The following is a 22,215-nucleotide window of genomic DNA, read 5'->3' as shown; positions in this document are numbered from 1 at the left end:
ATCTTAAAATGAATATTACTTTGCATGATAGATAGGCAACATGCAAAAAGAAAAAAAATACATGAGAAAAACATTGCTTTATAAACATTAAGACTTAATAAAAAATATACAGCCAAAAATATACATAACTGATTTTCTCATAGTTGCTGTATCAAAATGTTTTTTGTCTTGGTAAAATTTAACAGGTTAAAAATTTAGTAGCAAACTGATATGATTTTTCATTAAAAGAAACAAGTAGTTAAAAATAACCTGGGATTGCTGTCATGTGCATTACATACAAGCTACAGAAATAGTCTGCTTGATCAAAAGGCACTAGGAAAAGTATTTAATTTAGCCTGATATCAGAATAGGACTGTAGTCACATTCTTCATTGTTACAGTCTTAGTAAAAGTTCACAGTGTGTATGAGAAATAGTAACATCCTTATTAGTCTCTAGTAACATTTTCATACAATTGTTTAGTGAAAAATTCAACTCATTACTTGAAAACTTTATTATAACTGCTTTCATTTATAAGCTCACATCAAGTGACAAAATCGTCACTTAGTAAAGATCTAAAATTGAAATCATGTGCAAAATCTATGTGGAAGTGTTTATAATTTGTATGAAAATATCTGTTAGCACCTTCAAGGGAGAAAGAACATCAGCTGGTTGACCTGGATGCTTAAAACTGAAGTTTTCTATTTTATAGAAGTTAATTTAATTGTACAGTTTAGAATTTAATTATATGTAACTTTAATCTTCAGCATAGATGCTTTGAAGTATGTATGTAAAAAAAAAAGAAGTTTCAGTATTTCTCATAGTGCTTCAAATTCAAGAACTATTGCAATTTACAAACAAAGGATAAATGTTTAAGCCCAACATAAACTTTAAACTTGTAGGCTACTCATAATTATGAAAGTTTTAAACTATTTAATTTATACATGTTTTTAAGAATAATGCTAAAAGAGGCTAAAAAGATTACAATTGTAAAAGCATATTTCTGACATTAACTGATAGAACAGTGTATTCTATATATATATATATCTGCCTAAGAGAATTGCTGATAAGGGGATTAATTCAGAATCTTTTATACTTTTTTGAGGGTTAAAAACGTGAGGATACCAGAATACTTATTTAGATAACAGTACATTTGTTTTTCAGCTTTTTCAATGACTGAAATCTTCATTCAATACACAGATTTCATCATAGTATCAACAATTGTAATGTTCTATTTTGCACAGTATTGTATATAATATGCATGTAAAATATTCCAGCTAAGGAATCATAAGATTGTAATATAACTAAAATGTTTAACTATGATATTCATGTAGTTTTAAGATGATATAGAAATTTCCCCCACTTTGTTTTTTACTCAGATTGGTCATACATCAATTTGTCTATACCACACAGTAATCAAAATGACTTTTAATCATTCTACAAAGGAATTTTTGTTATGTAGCACAATTTATTCCAAAAATGTAAGAATCTCTATGTTAATTTTAAAGTGACACAAAAGCTCATGAAGTAGTTTGGAATGTATCTAAAGCATTTGAAGAACAAACTTGCTAACTGGAATTAATTGAAACAGCTTTGAAAACCAAGCTGAGTGAAGAGAAGAACCTTCGACAAAAAGCAGAGTCCATCAGTCAGGAGAAGGAGCGGCAAATATCAATGTTGTCTGTAGATTACAGGAGTTTACAGCAGCAATTACAAAAAGTTGAGGGAGAGTGCCGACAGGAAGTGGATAAGGTATGGTTTGCAGTTTTAATGGATACTCTTTTGAATATTGAATAAATTGTAATGACTTGCTTTTGCTCAGAAGATACAAGCTACAACTACAGTAGGTTCTCTTTTGGATAAGATATTGAATAGTATGAGCTATTTCATTGATATTAATCAGACTACAATTTTAATAGTTACTTATTCAGATATAATATATATAAGCTAAAATTTTAATAACTACCCTTGTGGATAAGGTATAGACTACACCTCTAGCAGCTAAACTTGTGCAAGGTTTTCTTTTTTAATTTTTTCTAGGAAAAGGATTTTATTTGGGGACTGATATGCCACATGACATTTTTGTATTGAAAGCTCATCTCTATTCTAGTGGTCTAAAATGGTGCAGTTTTAAGGGTACTTAGCTTTTTACACCAAAGTTATCTAGAAATAAAACCTTTAAATTTGCAAAACATATAGAGTAAAAGGGGTTAAGTTTAGGGGGAGGGAACTTCTTCCTCTGCTCCATAGAAATAATACCCTGCTTATGGGGATAGGGTGTGGAGTGCAATTTTAGTATAACTTCACAGTTGTTTTTCATGTGGGCTTTGAAGAAATGTCTTTGAAGACTAAATTTAAGATGCTATAGTATACAGTAGTCCCTGGTGTATACGACCCCTCCCAATAACGACTTAGTTTTAGATACGACTTTTTTTTCTGTATGCGGAATGATTTGACCTCCCATGAGCGACTTCCTGACAGATGTGACATACTACCGTGATATTTGGGCAGAAGGTCAGACAATAACCTCTTTATAGCAACTTTTCTGCATTTCAGTAAAAACATATAAATACGTTGTGTTTGTTGTGTGTTGATTTATTTGATTTTACGTGTACATGTATGTACTATAACCTGAAACAATGATGATTCGACTGTAGTTTGTTGATGTCCACAATGGGTGAGTGACTAGATGCCACACCACACAATGAAAATGAATATGAAAGCTGGGAAATTTTCACATTTTATGTAATATTCTTCAAAATATGAATATCTCTACCTTGATTATTCAGTGTGGTAAAAAAAATAAAATAATAATTTCAACAGCAGTTAGTGCTTGATTACAGCAGTTGAGACACTAGTGTTTTGACTAGTAGTGTGCAATTGGCCATGAAAATGAGACCATAAAAAAAGCTGGGAAAACCCTCACCAGCCAATCAGTAGTTAGAATGAGTGTTTTCTCAAGATGTCAGATGATGTAGGTAAGTAACTCTCCTGGTGAGTAATTAATCTGCAGCTTGCTGTATAAATATAAGACATATTGAAGAATAAATCACTTTAAGCCCAGTGGCTCAATGAAAATTCATTTGGCTTCAAATTTTTCATCATGCAGGATGAAGAGAAACAAAAATTTCTGACCACCCTGGGTTATCTTTTTGGCCCCAAAATTTTCTCTGAGGATTGAATGATTTTTATACCTAAATTCCTGCCATGAATTTTGATTTAATAAGTTACTTACATTTTTGTACAAAGATAGATTCTGACTTTCAATGCCTCAATAAAAACATAAAACCTCACCTCACTTTTGTGCACCAAAAACAAACAACAAAATGCTTCTCTATATCATGTCTGCCAGATTCATGAACATTCAAAATGACCCTGTTAAATGTGCAAAACAAACAAAGATGGACGATTTTTTATGAAATAGATTCGGTGTCAGTTTGTTATATTTTACATGTATGTAATAAAAAATGTGATATATGCATGTTTGATGAAATAGAGATGTGATGATTTATGAAATAAATGTGATCAATGAATAATTTTTTTCACATAAAACAAAAACAAAACAATTTTAAGTTATTTTTACTGAACTGTTATCCATCATAACTATTATTATACCAATTTGCTACATCATTTGATAACCTATACAGTATGTAAATCATTATGCTCAAACCTTGGTAATAGCGACTGGCACGGCTTGAACTCGATTGTTCATTATCTGGTTATTGATCCATTGAATATTGGTTTCCTGTCAGATACAACTTTTTTTTATCATGGCAGATAGGTTGGTCGTATCTAAGAGGGACTACTGTAGATAATTGTGATAATGAAGAACCAGCTTTACATTATATGAAGTTTATTTAAGGAAATGGAGGTTTTACTCCAGTAAGCATTAATAGCATATAGTGATTTTTGGGGATGTACATTAATATTAACTTTGTAGTTAATTGTATATCTGCTTATTTAAATGAAACCACATTATTTTTTATCACAACATTAAGAGTATTACATAATATTTCAGGTTTTACATTTTTTTCTTGGCACTTCAGGTTAAAGCTCTAACAATTCAGTTGGAAGATGAGGTACAAAAACGCAATGGATTGCAGGCAGAGATGTCAGCTCAACTGACTGACTTAAACCTAACCAGGAATCGGGAAAGACAACAGACCAAAGAAGTTCTAGAACTGAGGGAATATGTGAAAAATTTGCAGGAAGAACTGAAAGAAACTAAAATGTAAGTCTGAATGTTATATGTAAAGGAAATTATTAAAAAATAGAGACATTATTTCTTACAATTCTTTTTTTTTAATTGGTTTGTAAAACACTCTTGGTCAAAGGCTTTTTGGTGAGCTATGAAAAATCGTGTAATATAATTTTAAAACTTTCTGTTAGGATGCAAAAAGAATTATAATTTGGACAATTACTACTGTAATGTCAATACTGTAACTTCTCTTTGATAAGGTGTAAAAAACGTGAACATTTAGCACTTAATGCTTGGATATTTAAGTTGTTTTTGACTTTACACTGCCAGATGGATGTTATAATTTTTTAAATCATCTACCTGAAAGTAAAATGTGTTATAATTTTGACATAGAGTGCTAGGAATAAAAGCATTCTAGTTCTGATGCTTAGTACTAGAAGTAAAATTGTTATAATTCTGACCCTATATTTGTTAGGAAGTAATATAATGCTGCCATTCCATACTAAGCAGTGTTCCAGTTGGTTTGTTTATGAATATTATTTAAAAGGATGTTGTTATTAATCCAGTTCCAAGAGTTCTAATGAATTCCATATGAAGGATCTACAAGACCAACTAGAGGCTGAACAGTACTTCTCAGTAAGTATCACTATTTTCTAGAATTACTTTGATTTATTTTGTAAAGATTAAAAAATAGATTATATTTATAGTCCTTGCATCTTACATATATCCTTTTATCTTTCAAAATTTTGATGAATCAGTTATTTTACATGACATTAATCAAGCTCATAGGTAATTGATTATACTGAGTTATTCATTTTGCTTCATGGAACAAGTGAGCACTTTAGCTGGAAGTAATAAAATCCTATTACTTGCTTTGAAAATCATATATGATATATTGTTTATGTATCCATTTTAGTTTCAAATATTTTTTTTTCCTAGTAACTGATTCAGTTTCAGTGTACACAGAAACATTGCACTTGAATAGCTATTTATTTTTGTCGATGATAAAAAAATTAAAACATTTTTTGTTTATTGACAGAACTGGTAAAAATACATTATTTTAAGATAGGTTTTGTTAATTTTCTCTTTTTCTCAGCATTTTCCTACCATTTTTACATTTCCACCCCTTAATTTTTTTTTCTTTTTGCTAGACTTTGTACAAAACACAGGTAAAAGAAAACAAAGAAGAATTAGAAGAAAAAGAACGAGTTGTTCAAGAACTTCAAGAAGAAAGGTGGGCTACAAAAATTAATGTGTAATACATATTTCAGGACCTAAGTTATAAGTTCCTAAATTAATGAAAACACTAGAGGATAAACTCATGCTAGATGGGATTGAATACTCGATCTCCCAAATATGAAGTGTGTACATTGCCTTATAAGCCAAATCCCTGAGATTTTTTTCACATAGGCAGCATTATTAAATGTAATACTACATATATGAGAAAGGTATGTATTTGAAATAGATAAGTCCTGTAAATAATGTTGATGTTGTATTATGTAGTTGGACATGTATGGAACAAAAACCTACTAAGCAGAATATGGAGTTTTATTTAGATTTAAAGTAAATAAGTATAAAACTTAGAATGACTGTAAATTAAATATATCTCTTTATACAACATTTTTTGTATAAATACCTTGTCCTTCTGAATAATCTCCATCTTTGACTAAGATCTTTAGATTTTTTTCTTGATCGAACACTCAATAAACCAACATAGTGAATTTTTAAAACTCTGGTATCAAGAAGTGTAAAAACCCACTGTCTTCATTTGTCAGTAATTCACTTATTTTTATTTTTCATTCTATAATGGTATCAACTCTTTTACTCTACCCTAAAATTTTAGCAAAGTGTCTGGTCCACTACCACCAATAATGGAAATGTATAATATTTTACTCCCCCTAGCTGGCAAATTAATTCTTTGAATATGAAACATATTTAAACTTTAAGTCTAATTGTTGATTTTTAGGCACCTATACCGGAATAATTGGAAACAAATAATAGTTCTAAAACAATAAGATTTTAGAATTATAATATCAAGAAATATAAAAATCAACTGTCATCATGTGTTTTATTTTGTGAATTTCTTGTTGTGTGTATGTGTCTAAATTATTTTCTTTTGTGTGCAGTGTGTTAGCTGTAGAACATCAAAAATGAGTGAAGTTGTGGCAGTGACTATTAAAGCTAATTGCTAAAGATTATATAGTGGTTAAACGTGTGATTCATGTAGGAAAAGTATTTAAACTTTAGGCCTAATTGTTGAGTTTTAGGCTCCTGTTGGAATATGCATTTAAATGTTATGTATTAGGTTATTTATAAGCCAGAGAAAGGTAAAGAATTAACTTAATGTGTTTGTTAATGTTACTGGAGTAATTGTCTCTAAATTTAATGTTATAAATGCCATAGTTTTGCACTTGTATAGAACAATGCACATTAAACGTCATTCACTTTTCCAGTCATATAAATGTAGAGATATCACTGTACAATTAGCCAGTAGGAATATTGGAATTCTACGTATGAACTGACTGACACACATTGTTCTTCTAATTACAGTGATAAGAGTATATGTTAATATACACAATTTCAAATTTTGCAATGTATTCGTAGAATTAATACATCACCATTAACTTCAATTTTAAAAAATTATAAATGTTATTTTGTGCATTTTGATATAGTTAAAAGTTATAGAAATTCCTAAACTTGACAAAACAACAAGAAGTTTGTTGTCTAATAGAACTTACTTCTTTTTTCTAGATGTAAATCTTTAATTATGCTATTATGAAACCTGAATTTTGGTTCAACTACATTTCTGTAAAAAACCTTATAAATAAAGCTTTATACAAGAAGTAGACATATCTGTAGTTACCATTAACAAATGTTGAACAAAAAAAAGACGCAATTGTTTCTAGTAACTAATTTCCTTATTTTTGTTATTATGATCTATTTAAATTATTGTACAAATTTTCATAAAATATGTTTCTTCTTTTATTATAACTTTAAACTGTGATCCTGTTATCATGATATTAACACTGAGTCCATTAGACACAGTTGATAACTAGTGGGCTTTGAAATTAAGTTCTTGGATATGAGACCTAAAAGGCTTTGTTTCTAATTTTTGATTCAAGACACTCCAATGAATTAGGTAACATAATTTTGATTATGTGCAAGACTTTAATGATTGCCAATATTTACTAGTGTTTCCCTATTAAATGCAAGTAGCTCAGATTGCAGTTTGATAAATGGTGAGAAGGTCATTTCTTATTGCCATTCTTACAGGGATGGCCTGTTGCATCAGTTGGAGTTAGCCAATGCTCGGGCTGAATCTGAAGCACTGGCTCGCAGAATTGCTGAGGAAACTATCTCTGATTTAGAGAAGGAGAAGATGATGAAAGACATAGAAATCAAAGAATTGATAAGTAGACATCGCATCGATCTTTCCAACAAAGATGTTGTTATTTCATCTGTAAGGGCTGAGTTTTTAGTACTTTCTTATTATGGACAAAATTGTTTGAGTGCAGAGTATGTTCTCTTTATAAGTTTGTATAATTATTCTAGATCACTTGATACTGAGAAATATTATATTCTGATAAAAGCAGAATCATTTATCCTATGAAAATTTCTGAAGGAAAGGATTTTTCATAATTCAATATACCTAATAATGTAAACTTAGGTAACTTAAAATAATTCTTTGCATGGATATTGGACAGTGTTTTACAGTGATGTTGGTTATATGTGAGTATAAGATAATCAAGTAAATACTTTATATTTTGTTTTTTGTATCTTGATATAGTTCTGTGTGTTCATAATTAACTTCTTATGTGTGGGTGTAAAATATACCAGTAGAAACATTATACTTTGGTAACATCTTGCTGTACTTCTGTGTGTTCATAATTAACTTCTTATGTGTAGGTGTAAAGTAAACCAGTAAAAACATTATACTTTGGTAACATCTTGCTGTACTTCTGTGTGTTCATAATTAACTTCTTATGTGTGAGTGTTAAATAAACTAATAGAAACATTATACTTTGGTAACATCTTGCTGTACTTCTGTGTGTTCATAATTAACTTCTTATGTGTTAGTGTTAGATAAACTAGTAAATAAATTATATTTTGATAATATATTGATATAGTTTTGGGTGTGAAAATATAATACCCGATGATGAAGAATCCTGCCTAAACTTAAAAGTTTTTTCTTTTTAGATTACTACTTGCTTAGAAAATTGATATTAATTTTTAGTCAGAAGTAGTAAAATGCTACTTGTTTAGAGGACTTAAAGTAATATATAGTGGAGAATATAAAAGTAATGCTGTGTTAGAACACTTACACTAATATTTTGCATGAAATTTCAGATTAATACTTAGTTTGAGGATGTCTGATATTACTGTTCAAAGTATTTAAAAAAGTAATGTTTGGTTTGATCCTTTAATGTATTGTTTAATTAGATGTTTAATGTACTTTTTCCTAGAGGCTTTAAAATAACAGTTTGATGTTTTGAAGTCATATTAATTAGAAGATTTAAAGCAGTTCTTCCTAAAAAGATGTAAAGGAATGCTTTGTGTAATGTGTTAAAGCAATGCTTTAATAAAAGGAGGATTGAGTAATGCTTTGATGATGTTGATTTTGTACTAGATAAAAGACAAAGAGGCTGACATTAAAAAAAATCTGGAACAAATCTCAAAAGAAAAAGATGAACTTAATGACAAATTGAAGAGTACATTTGAAGGTAAGTATGTGGTTAAGCAGAACTAGATATATCAAATGAAGAGTACATTTGAAGGTAAGTATGTGGTTAAGCAGGACTAGATATATCAATTGAAGAGTACATTTGAAGGTAAGTATGTGGTTAAGCAGGACTAGATATATCAATTGAAGAGTACATTTGAAGGTAAGTATGTGGTGAAGCAGAATTAGATATATCAAATGAAGAGTACATTTGAAGGTAAGTATGTGGTGAAGCAGAACTAGATATTTTAATAAAGAGTACATGTTTTAAAAAAAAACATGAATAATATTATGCAATAAAGATACAGTTAAATGTTTGATGTGTTCAAAATACTTTTAATAATGTCTCTTTTTTTCCTGATATAAAATTATGTCTATAATATGGTCAAATTTAATAGTTTTAATCAGTAACAGTTGAAAAAAAAACATAAACAAATCAAAATATTCAGAAAAATGTGTAGGTTTAGAAATGTGACTGGTTGTTCTTTGACATGATTGGTGAACTTATAATAATCAATCCTTTTATTTTTCATTTAAATGCAAGAACAGTAATTTGTTCCTTTTAGCTCATTATTCATAGGCTTCATATATCTTATTATTATTATTTACATTTGTAAAAAACAACTTTGAGGCATTTCACCTGCTATTGGCAATTTGTATTTTGCATACAATAAGCTTTGTGTTATAATAGTACATCATTAAAGGAAAATTTACATACTTTGCAGAGTTGAAAAACACACTTAACCAATCTCAAGGTACAGATGGCAAGCTTGATCAACTTCAGAAACAGCTTAATACAGAGAAGATGCTGAAACAACAGGTTTGTCCTCTAGTCATACATCTATTAAAAGTATATTAGAAATAACTTGTCTGATGAAATCCATCAGGGCATTCTTTAACATAAAATCAAAATTGATGTCTCCTCAAAATGTATAAGCTGTTTAATAAAAGATACCACCCAACCTTTACAAGGTTTAATACATTTTAGAAATGATACTGTGAAATGAGAGTTACTTATATAGATATTGTTTAGATTAATAATACAAAACAATCACAAACTTTGGTGTCATTTTAGTTGTGTGCCTAAATCAAGTGCTTTATTCTCAGTCAATATTCCACTCTATTAAGTGTTATAGCAACTTTATCAGTACTTTTATTTCAATGAAGGATTGTCATGTTTGTAATACAAACAAAAAATTTATTAAACATTTGCAATTTTTGTTTTTTTTTAACTGAAATAAAAATATGAATGACAGTTTATTTTCCATACTTGCCCATTTCTGTGCAATAAAATTTGCCTTTATTCATTCAAGTTAGGTTGATTAGTTTCAGACAACACAGTTCAACTTGTTTGACTTCACTACCATAAGCATTCATTTAGTTTTGTTTTTTACTTACTTGCTAGTAAATTGATAATGATATAATTGAGTTGAACACTTAATATTTTCAGCTTTTTAGTGAATATAGTAGTTTATTTTGCTTCAGGCTTCAATCAGTATATCTTTTTTTGTAATCACTTGGTAAAATGAGATTTTGGAACTTTTTCACTATGTATTTCTCTTTTACAAAAAAATCTAAATTCAAAGAATAAGGTATCTGAGAACATTTTTTGTTTTTTCACTTCTGTTTCAGGCTGTCAACAAGCTAGCTGAGATAGTGAATAGAAAAGACTTCTCAGGTAAAATGAAGAACAAGGCTAACGCAGCAGATCTTCGTCGCAAAGAGAAAGAATGTCGGAAACTTCAACAAGAACTAACACTTGTAAGAGCTTTGTGGCAGAACATTACAAATATTCATGAGATAAAAAGAAATATTATTTTTTTCATATTCTTTCATAACTTAATTTTGTTAATACTACATAAAAAACATTGGAATGATTGAAACGTAGGTGCTAAACATTTTGTTTTGGCTGTGTGCCTTAGGAAAGAGATAAATACAACCAGATGGTGACCAGATTCCAAAAGGAATTGGCAGAAATTCAAACAACCCTTGTAGAAGAAACTCAGATTAAGAACAAGCTTCAGATGGAATTAGACTCTAAGGATTCAGAAATAGAACAACTTCAACAGAAACTGTCATTGTTTTGTAGTGAAACAGCAAGTATTAACAGTGGTCCCGATAATGAGACAGATGATGGAATTACTGGTAAGTGACAAATTAATTTATTTATTATTTGTAATTTATTGGCTTATAATGGATATTAAATATCAAGCGGTTTGTTTTTGTTAGTTGTTTCTTAAACATTTTAATTTTTCACTTTATATTACTGTTTTGTAAAATAAGTTTATTTTCCTCTTACATTAATGATTGATTCATAAGCTAATATTTTTCTTTATACATTTTTTTATTTGATGCTGATTGTACTTCTATTATGTTTGAAATGCAAGTTGTATTATTAAGTCAGTGCACAAATTGTTCAATAGCATTAGTTACAATTATTATCGGAACTGATACGTGATTTATCTTCTGTACAGTTACGTAAGTTAAATAATCATTTGTTGTTGAATAATTGAATAAATTTAGTTTCTTTTTACAGTAATAGTTGTTAGCTGATGCCAAAGATATCCCTCCTATATATTTACCTTATATTTTATAGAAATTTTCATAGATTGTTTGGTAAAGAATCTACCCGATAAACAGACCCGTGTGTTAAAATTCTGCCCAATCTTAATTTCAAAGAGATTCCAACTTTCACAGATAGATGTGCCTCTGTAGAATTTGATTCAATAGTTGTTAGTAAAAGTTTAATCTTTTCATACAAGCATAATTATCTGTTGCACCACATTTCTCCTTGTTACTATTTATCAAGCTTCTCTTTCTGGTTCCAAGATCCATTATTCAAAGCTGGTTTATTGAAACAGACTGTATATTCTTATCAAAGTGTCTAAATGAAAATATATTTCCTTTTCATAGTTTAATATTTGGGTAATATGTGCATTTGTGATTAGGATCTAACCTTACATAAAATGTTTTATTTTCAATTAATTTTTAACCTTATGTGCTTTACAAGTTGGTGTATTTCTATTCTAGAAGGCTGGTTGTCAATACCAAGTAAACAGAACATCCGTAGGCATGGATGGAAGAAACAGTTTGTTGTTGTTAGTAGTCGGAAAATTCTCTTCTACAACAGTGAGGCAGACAAAGCTAATTCTGACCCAACTGTTGTATTAGATCTTAGGTTTGTATTGTAGGTTTATTATAAAGTTTTACATTAGTTCCTTTATAGACATACGTTGTGTAACTGTTCTTTACTCTTTGTGTTAATGCACCATTGTTAAATAATTGAATAAATTTAGTTTCTTTTAACAGTAGTAGTTTAAGTTTTCACTTTACATTGCTGATTCAAAAAATAAATTTATTTTCCTCTTGCATTAATGATTGATTCATAGGCTAATTTTTTATTTTATCCATTTTTTTATTTGATGTTCATTCATAAAACAAATTTATCTTTTATATTAACACTTTTGCAAGGATACCCCTTTAAATCCCTTTCTATGCAATTCATTGAGCTACATTCAAAATTTAATCAAACAACTTTACTATCAATGTATGTTATAATTCAAAGTTTTATGTTATCTAAGTTTTAATTCCTTTGTTTCAAAAGAAACCTTTAAAAAAATACTTAAACTTCAGTTTTATTGTCATGTGACCCACAACCTATGAAAAATTTCAACTTTCACACTCTCTATCTTGAATAAGATAACCACAGTCTGGAAGATGTATATCTAGACATTAAGTACATTTACTTGCCCTATTGATACACATGCTCCGTATGCATGGCTGAGTTCTGTTGAAACTAGAGACACGTTTTTCCAACCCTGACAGATGCTATTCCCACATTCTATACTATTTCTTGAGCTTTACAAGTTACATGTGGTTACTTGATACTTAGTTATTAAAAAGAACTTATTTTACACTATAATCCAAAAATAATTATTTTGAAATTGGTGCACAGTTATTATCATCGAGTAGATGTAACTGCTGGTAATATTTTTGGCTGCTTTGTTCACGATAGTACTTACGGTTGTTTCTTACCTAAATATGTTATAGTTAGAGAGACAAGTTAAATTGTGTTCAGGTTTTACTTTTGTATCTTAGTTAATTATGTATTATTTGTATTTTAAAATGCATAATTGAAAGGTTTAAACATTTTTTAATTTCATCTCAAAAATTACCCCAGTTCACAAGGCTTATGATCTTGCACGAGTGTAAGATAATTTTGCCGAAAGCTTGCAGATCTCTCCCAAAGATACTGTAATATGCCCCAAGATCCTTGTTGATTTGTGTTGAGATGAATAATAAATGGCAAAGGACAGGAAAGGAAAATAAAACATAAAGACTTAAGTATACATAAATAGACCTGAAATTACAAATTTCACCAAAAGAAGATCTTTTAAGGTAATCGACCAAAAATTAAAAGGTATGTATATATTTTTTCTATTTCTTAATTTTATACATTTAATATCTACAGTTAGTGATATAGTAGAGAAAATGAAAAATAAAATATAGACATGTACCTTAAAAAAACTTTTGATATTAATTTAAAAGGTTCTAGAGGTTATACAAGTACAACTCGAAACTGTAAGATGAAGAAAAATATTTTTATACTTAAGATGAAAATCACCTTGCACTCGATGGCATGTTCAGAGTGAGTGTAAATAACTACCATAAATAGATAACATATTTTTAGTAGAAAGACTTAATTAAAATAATGTCATTCTTTGTGTACAAGATACTTATAAGCTTTAACAAAATATTACCAGTTTTTGTGAGGATATGTTAAGAAATCTCAGAGTTACCATATGTATTGTTGCACACGTGTGATTCCCCAGTTGGACTCCTGAAAATTACAGGAGAATGATGCAAAAGGGTTAATGATTGATACGTAATTTAAGTTTGATTTGTTATCTAAACTTAATCTTGTAATTATATTCAACAAATGTTTATTGTGTTCTTTTAATTAAACTTTCCTGTTTAATTCAATATTTGATTATCTGTTTTCAGTAAACTGTTTCACGTACGTTCTGTTACTCAAGGTGATGTAATACGTGCTGATGCCAAAGATATTCCTCGTATATTTCAGGTATGTTTGCAGCTTCCAAGATTTTTGTCGTTTACATTTAGAATTTATCTTTAAAAAGTTAGTAATTGTTCAATCTTCAGTAGGCTTGCATTTATGGATTTAAATGTTGTGTTTTTGTTATTTTAGAATTTTAAAGTGGGAACCAAATTTTGCTGGATTTTTTTGTCTTCAGAAGTTCTCTTTTGCTGTTTTTTTTAGTATAAAACAGTGTGTCATTTTGAAGTTATTGTGCAATATTTTCTACTACTTTTAAATTGTACATATTAAAACAATAATTCACTCATTTTATTTCTCTTTGGGCTCCAGTCATAGAATGCTTTTGATTAGGGTTATGTTTTAAATACAACTTGTTTTGTAAAGTTACTGGACAAATTGTTTAATAATATATGTTACAGTTATTATCTGAACTAATTACATGATTTTTCTTCTCTACAATTGTTATGTAAGTTAAATAATTCCCTTTATTACAGTGAATGAACTAGTCAAACAATATTTGTTTTTAAATTATTGGTTGTTTGTTTTTTAATTTCACAGCAAAGGTAATTTTACTTAACTGTAGTTTGAGTTCTTTTGAAATAAGATTGCATTTATTATTGGCCTTATATGAGATCTTAAAATTGTTTTAATAGAAAAACTTTCACATTCAATTAAAGCATGTTGCAATATACTTTGTTTCTGTGTTCATATTTTTCTTTTGGTACAGTTGGTTTATTTTTGTAACAGTTGTCTTAACTAAATATTAATAATTTTACAGACACTTAAAACAAACAATCTTTTGTTACAGTTGTTATATGCTGGGGAAGGAGAAAGCAGAAAGCAAGGAGACACCAGCCTTCTTCCAGAAGTTCAATTACCCAAAGATGTAAGTTTGTTATTTTTCGATTATTTATACAATTAAATAGTACTCTTTACATATAACTAACCATTGTTGTCAGTCATGGTGAATTAATTTATAGAAACTATATACCATCATTATAAGGAAGCTAACAATATTAACTCTCCCTACAAGGTCGATTGAATCGACTGACCTCATAACCATTTGTTACTCTTTATAATTTCCATACTATAACTTTCAATACACTCTGTATATCTTCATAAAATTTGACAGACTTTTAGTAAACATTACAAGTCTTTCGTACACAAAAAATTTAATATTTTTACTAAAGATTTGTCCATGAATATATATAGCATTTCTTTATACTAGTCTGAGTGCATAGTGATTTTCATGTTAAAATTAAAAATATTTTTCTTAATCTAAAAAATCTCAAATTTTTTTCCGTTATCTCTAAAACCTTCTAAATAAATTTCAAAAGTTTTTTTCCAGTAAAACCTTGTTTTATATGTTATATTCTCTACCCAACTTTATACAACATTGGTCAATTTGACTGACCTTGTAAACATAAAAAAATATATATATAAATTTTTTTAAATAACCATTTTTTTTTTCTATAATGACTTCAAGTTGTAATATGAAACTACATTTGTTTATCCAAAATAGATTTAAATGCAAAACAGTGTACATCTAGTTATACTTAAATGTTATTGTGTTATTGCCCTTTAAACTGTATCTAACTAGTATTCACACCATATAAGTTGTAAATCACTTGGTAAACATGCATCTCACATTATGCTATCAAATTTCATTACACACGATCTGATCAGGAGTGTACCTTCTGAAGAAATTTTATTATATTATTATTATTTATTTCACCTAACCTTAACTGACATAAGTTTCCTATTTTAACATTTTAGTTACTTTTATAATAATAAATATAGAATACACATGAAAAACAAGAAATAAAGTACTTCCCTGGGTGTTTTTTTTTCTTGCTGAGGACTGTTGATGACACTTAACACTACTTATTTTTACTAATGGTAGTACTGTGCTAAATAATATTTTACTTGATTAAATAATACACCAAAGAACACAGAATTATAACATGCAAAAATCAGAAAATGTCCTGAACTATCACAATTTTTCTTGCTTTCTAACTATGCAACAAGAGCCATTAAAACTTTATTTAAGCTTGTTGATATGCTTTCATTGGAATCAAGCTTGAATTGAAAACGAAAACAACGTAATATAATACATCATTTAATATATGAAACCTTGGCTTTCTATTGGTTATAATAATAAAAATATAGTATTAAACGTTGGAGAGAACTGTTTGCAATTTCTGAAAGAGAGGATGTGACAGGTGGACATGGCAAATAAGATTGAAGCCTATGAAAATTATGCTTTACCTGAGTGATGATGATATTATAATGAGTAATTTACATTAAACTTCATAATTCTTGGAGAGGTGGTAAATAAATTAGAGAAAGGGGGATACCAGAGAGCAAATGTCACAATTCTCACGCTAGGAAAAATTCTAGTTTTTTTTTAAATATTGCCTTATAAAAGTAAGAACTTGTATACTATTAAAATATGGATTAGTAGCTACATTTTTATGCTATATTATTGATATACGTTGAAAAGAAAGTTGTTTAATTAAAATTTGAATGTAACTCAAATGAAACCTTGTGATATGCCCAGAAAAAATACATGTTTCTAAAAGTTTTAAGCAGGTAGCATGATAAACATTTATTCAAATAAACTGTTCTTGATCCCTCTATTTATCATGACAAAAATAGACATAGCAAATATGAATTTATTAGTCTGAGTTTATGCTGAATATAATCAACAGGTGTAGACAAGGTTGATGATTTGGACAAACTGCACAAAAATAATTCTATGTATTAACAGCTATATTGATATGATTTTTGGATCTTCATCATCTTGTTACTATACGTTTTACAGTGTCTGCTCATTCTCTGTCTGATGATCATTATTTTGCATACAGCTTTTGCAGTGTAGTTTCCCTTGAAAAAAAAGACACCATTAAGGCTGTCATGTCCAAAGCACACCACTCCCACACTGGTTTCCATAATCTATCTAAAGTATGAGGATGACTGTTTCCCAGCACCCTTTTAAACAGTCCAGTTGCATCCAGCAACTTGACCAGTATGTCTTCATATGGAATAGAATAAATACCCACTTCATTTTCCAGTTGCTTGAGGTATGCCCCAGTTGAACAGATATGTCATGGAAGCAGCTTCTTTACATTTGACTTGTGTTGTTTCTCCAGATAAAGATCCTTCTTGATTGTATTGCATGCTGTTGCCCAAGACTGGATGACTTTTACCACTGATCTCTGTGTTTGTTGATTTTCATCTGTTACAACACACTGAGCTTTTCTGGGATATGATTTGTTGCAGATATCTTTCTGGATTGCCCTGGTGTCCCAATTTGATGCATATTCCTTTGCTTACCAATGTCATTAAATACAAGGGATATCCCTATTTTGGAACTTCTAAATCCTCAATCTGAATGCATGTTGATGATCTGAGTAAATATATATTTTTCACTTAAAATGTGTGTTAAAGCTTTGGGAATTAAGGCTCTTATGTCATAGTTAGAAAGCCAGTTATATCATGATAGTTATAGGACATTGTTTGCTTTGTGTATGTCATTGTTCCGTATTCTTAGGTGCATTATTTAAGTAAATAAGAATTATTTAGTGCACTAGTACCAACAGCAAAAAACTGAGTCCAATGGTAAATACTATATTCCTTGTTTTTCATGTATATTCTTTATTTATAATTATAAAAGTAATTTAAATGTAAGAATTTGAAACCTACTAGGTTAGATTAGGTAAGATAAAGAAAATAATAATAATAAAAATTCATCACGAGGTGTGCTTATGTGCAGCTCGTTTCTACCATCATTCAATATGGTAACATAAGCTATATGCTCGCTTAGTAATTTACAACTTGTATGTGGGATTGTAGTAAACTTGGTTCTAAGGGCAATAAAATTAAGTTTAAACAGATGTATACTGTTAAGGCTTAAGTTATTGAGGATAAACATTTATAGTTTCGTTTTACAATCTACAGTCATTCTAGAAAGAAAAAGGTTGATTTGATTTATTTAAAATTTTTTAATGTGGTTTCAAAGTTGGTCAAATTGATCGAGTCCATATAGAATTAGGGTAGAGGAAATAATAAATGAAATATAAAATTTTATTGAAAAAAACGTTTCATATCTATTTAGGAGGTTTTTAGAGGTTATGCAAATAAAATTTGAAATTTTGTAGATGAAGAAAAGTATTTTAATATTAATATAAAAATCACTTTGCATTCACAGCAGTTTCCTCCCAGTGGCATGTCTGTGGACTTACAATGCTAGAAACTGGGTTTTAATACCTGTGTTGGGCAGAGCACAGATAGCCCATTGTGTAGCTTTATGCTTAACTTCAAAAAACACTCAGGGCAATCAGCACTCTGACTTTGTGTATTCATGGACAATTCATTAGTAAAAATACTTAATTCAAATATTTGATTTTTTATGTACAAAAGATTTGTAATATTTACTGAAAGCTTGAAAAATTTCATGAAGATACATGAAACATATCAAAAGTTATAGTATGGTTGCATTGTGATTACAAGGTCGGTCAAATCGACGAGCCTGTATGGAAAGAGTTAAAACATAACATTTTTTCTAATATTTCTGTACTAATCTAATACTTGACCTCTTGCTATAATGCCTTATCATAGTTTAATACTTACCTGCTACTTAGTTAATATTGTAAAACTTAGTCATTATTCTAAGGTTTGTCTTCCTATCCAGTGTTAAAAATTAGATCACTTTTTATGTTACTACTGTTCATTTTAAATCTTGACTACTATTCAGTATGTGACCACAACTTTAAATACTTGATTGTTTTAATATCTAATGTTTTCTAGCTAATGCAGCCAGGAACATTCGACCACAAAGGCCATGAGTTTGTGTCTATCAGCTTCCATATGCCAACAACATGTGAAGTGTGCCCACGGCCATTGTGGCATATGTTCAAACCCCCACCTGCACTAGAGTGTAGACGTAAGTATCAAGCCTCTTTTTACGCTAGTGTAAGTTATAATTAGCCGCTAAAAATACAAATACAGCTTCATAATTTTTTTTTATTAAGTGTTACTTAATGAGACTGTTTTCACTATTGAAACTGCTATAAATCCAGACTTTTACATAAATAACCCTTTTCTTTATTATTTATTAAACTGTTGGTGTTATGTTAAACTTATCATTCCTACCTAGAAACAGATAGCATCTAAAGTGTACTTTGGGGTGAGCATTGTATAGTGGTTAGTGTGCTGGGTTTCTTACAGAAATGTCTAAAATTTGAGCCATGACACAGCTGAACACACTTTGTACTTCCAGCTTTGGGTTTGTTATAAAGGTGATACTAATCCTGTTGTTCATTTAAAAGCCTGACAAAGCCCTTGTGGCAGTAGGTTCTACTGACTAGCAGCCCTCCCTCTGATTAATAGTTCAAAGGAATTGCCATACTTCAACCCAAGAAGTTTCTGACCTGATCACTTTGCTCATGTGTTGCTAAAGGTGCCATTCAGGTTCAAAAATTAAGCCTCATTTTATTGGAAATGTTTTTCTAAAGCAAGTTCATGTTGTATCAGAGTGCTCTGTAAATAACTGGGCTTATACATAGTGTACATAATATTAATTAGTGGAATAAAGACTAAAATAAAAGGTTAATGAAAAATTATAAACACTAATTGTTAATCATTCTAACAAAAATTTCCAACAGTTATGAAAGAAACAGTACTTACAATACAAAGTATGCATGTAGTTTAGAAATGTAGTTTATCAATAGATTGTAGATATAAGAAAAATTTCAAGTTAGATAGACATCAAACTAAGTTAAAATGGACACATTAGATAAATAAATTCTATAGTGGACACAGAAAAACAAAAATAAAAAATAGTAAAAGAAGAGTATTTGATCTTCTTCAGAAAAAATGAGAGACAAAGAAGGAAAATTTATTATAAAATATCAAAAATCCACACAAAATCACAGATTGACGACCACATGTAATTTAGTTACTTAATGACATGTTATTTCTGTTTTGCTCACTTTTTCCAGAAAAAAGATCAAAAGTTTATTTAAATTTTCAGTTTGTTTCATTTATGTTGTCTTGCCAAAATTCTTTTATTTAATCTTAAAGTATATTTAAAATGGCATGAGTTTATTCAGATAAGTATAAAGACAAAGTTGAAAGGAAAAAGAGATATGGAACTCTTAGCCCAGAGTTCTAATAACTTTTATTTTTGTAGGGTGTCGAGTAAAAGTTCATAAAGATCACCTGGACAAAAAGGAAGAAGTTATAGCACCATGTAAGGTAAACTATGATCCGAATTCAGCTAAAGAAATGTTATTGTTAGCAAGCACTGTGTTGGAACAACAGCTGTGGGTTTCTCGTTTACGTAAAAAGATAGAAAAGTGTGGATATGCAGCCAACCAGGAAACTCGAGCATCTCCAAGGTTAGAAAACTTCATATAACTTAATTCAAGAGCTATTATTAAAAGTTCCAGACTTTTGCTCTTACTTTCTTGTGTGTGCATTTTATTATCGGAATATGCTTGAATTATTTCACTTTTGATTTAATATTATTCTATTGTAGTTGCTTTCTACATTGTTGAGCTAGGTATGGTCTAATGGTTAGTTTGCCTTGCTCTGAATCTGAGGGTTCATGATTTGTATCCTTATACCACAGAATTGCATTCTCCACTTTGGGGTCATAGGTGCATTATAAGTGATTATAAATCTCACTACTTAATTAGAATAGTCCAACAGTTGGTAGTGGGTGATGTTGACTAACAACTTTCCCTTTAATCTATCAGTTCAAAATTGGAGACAGCTGGTACCGATAGCCCTTACACAAATTTCTGAAACAAACATACAGATTCTAAGCTGTAGCTGTTTGAAATGTACCTATAAATGCTTTTTATTTTTAAATACTGATAAATCTTTCAGCCTGAATTTCAGGTAGAAAACATTACAGTACCATTGTTCCAGCAGAATTCAATTTCCTGTATGTCATTTAAAAAAATTTGGAAATGTGCTAGTAATAAGTATAAAGTACTAAATATCAACTGAAAATTCCTTTATGTTCCTTGTAAACATTCTACAAAATACCTAAAACTTCATTACTTGCTATTGACAGTTCTTTTAACATTAATGATGTGGAATCATTATTTTATACAAGATGAACATAGTTTTTAAATACTGTATTTTCAATTTTTAAGTTTTTTATTTCTAACTTTTTTTTTAAGGTCATCAATGAGGTCGACAAACAAATACCAACCCCAGAAGTCCTCTACCTTACCTCCTTTTGGATATTCAGCATCAATGAGAAAGTGAAATTAATACAAACTTAAGAATGAAAACACTTCATAGTGTCTTTCTTGTGCATTTTATGTAAAACAAAACATACTGTGATCAGCCAGATTACTAGGTGAAGTGTGCCATAGTTGTTTGGCAGATTGAATCTTTAAGAAGAATCTTACTGATCAGCCAGGTTGCTAGATCATTATGTTGAAGATAGCATTAATTGTTTATATTTTAAGAACAGTCGGGTACAATTTTCTGTTTTATTTTAATTGCTATGCAAAAAGAGTATTATTTGATGCCATACTTCAGTAATGTAATGACAGTTGCTGCTGGCACATAATTCTGAGGTTTTAAGTGACTTTAAATAACTATTCATTGCTATTATAACAGTCTTGTACAGTAATGCATTAATAACAGTTTCATATGTTTTAAGAGATTATTTTATGAGGTATTTAAGACTGCCTTAAAATAAGTAAATGTTCAGAAGATAAAACAGTGATTCACATAATGTCATTATCTTGGCATATTTCAGTTCCTGCTGCATTAGGCTTTGTCAAAGTTGTATGGTATGTTGCTATAGTAACTAGGCACTCAGAACTTGATTATTTAGGATGTATTTTTTCAGTAACTGCACATTAATACCTAAGATTATCCTGTCTTTCAAAACTAATTGAGTTAGGTTTGTAGATTCTTATCAACTCTTAGGCACATCTACTAAGTTCATTATGTACTTATAGAACATGTACAGGTGTTCCTCAAAACTCGGATAAGAGGCTGATAATAAAAGTACATAATAGTAAATTCTTAGATGTTAATATATCACATACATCTTAAAATTAGAAGAATTTGTTATTTTTGCCCTTAGTCCACAAATTTGAAACCACCATCTTTTCAAATATTTAAAAACATAGTTTGTTGCCAAGCGTGAGACGGGTCTGCCCGGGTTTGGGACAAGCTTAAGATTTATTTTTATCTTTCAAACAGAAACAGCTGTTTGCATCATTGCAAAC

At 29.5% G+C, this 22,215-nt stretch overlaps 1 protein-coding gene across 2 annotated transcripts in view; it reads left to right on the top strand.

The window, feature by feature from the left end:
- The window catches only part of LOC106462038 (rho-associated protein kinase 2-like), a 109,873-nt gene extending 87,658 nt beyond the window's left edge, over nt 1-22,215 (top strand). For both annotated transcript variants that reach the window (XM_013921911.2, XM_013921910.2), the window contains 15 exons: nt 1,569-1,729; nt 4,024-4,208; nt 4,742-4,811; nt 5,327-5,409; nt 7,449-7,635; nt 8,803-8,896; nt 9,621-9,715; nt 10,528-10,656; nt 10,818-11,040; nt 11,926-12,073; nt 13,900-13,978; nt 14,763-14,840; nt 18,764-18,899; nt 20,148-20,355; nt 21,148-22,215. In XM_013921911.2, coding sequence (XP_013777365.1) covers nt 1,569-1,729; nt 4,024-4,208; nt 4,742-4,811; nt 5,327-5,409; nt 7,449-7,635; nt 8,803-8,896; nt 9,621-9,715; nt 10,528-10,656; nt 10,818-11,040; nt 11,926-12,073; nt 13,900-13,978; nt 14,763-14,840; nt 18,764-18,899; nt 20,148-20,355; nt 21,148-21,235 — 1,964 coding nt within the window. In that variant the 3' untranslated portion in view covers nt 21,236-22,215. The remainder of the gene's footprint in view (nt 1-1,568; nt 1,730-4,023; nt 4,209-4,741; nt 4,812-5,326; nt 5,410-7,448; nt 7,636-8,802; nt 8,897-9,620; nt 9,716-10,527; nt 10,657-10,817; nt 11,041-11,925; nt 12,074-13,899; nt 13,979-14,762; nt 14,841-18,763; nt 18,900-20,147; nt 20,356-21,147) is intronic.

Source organism: Limulus polyphemus, unplaced genomic scaffold (genome assembly GCF_000517525.1).
Source record: "Limulus polyphemus unplaced genomic scaffold, Limulus_polyphemus-2.1.2 Scaffold1079, whole genome shotgun sequence".
NCBI classification, from domain to species: domain Eukaryota; kingdom Metazoa; phylum Arthropoda; class Merostomata; order Xiphosura; family Limulidae; genus Limulus; species Limulus polyphemus.
Note: the sequence above shows the minus strand (reverse complement) of the source record. Positions and strands in the feature narration are given on the sequence as shown.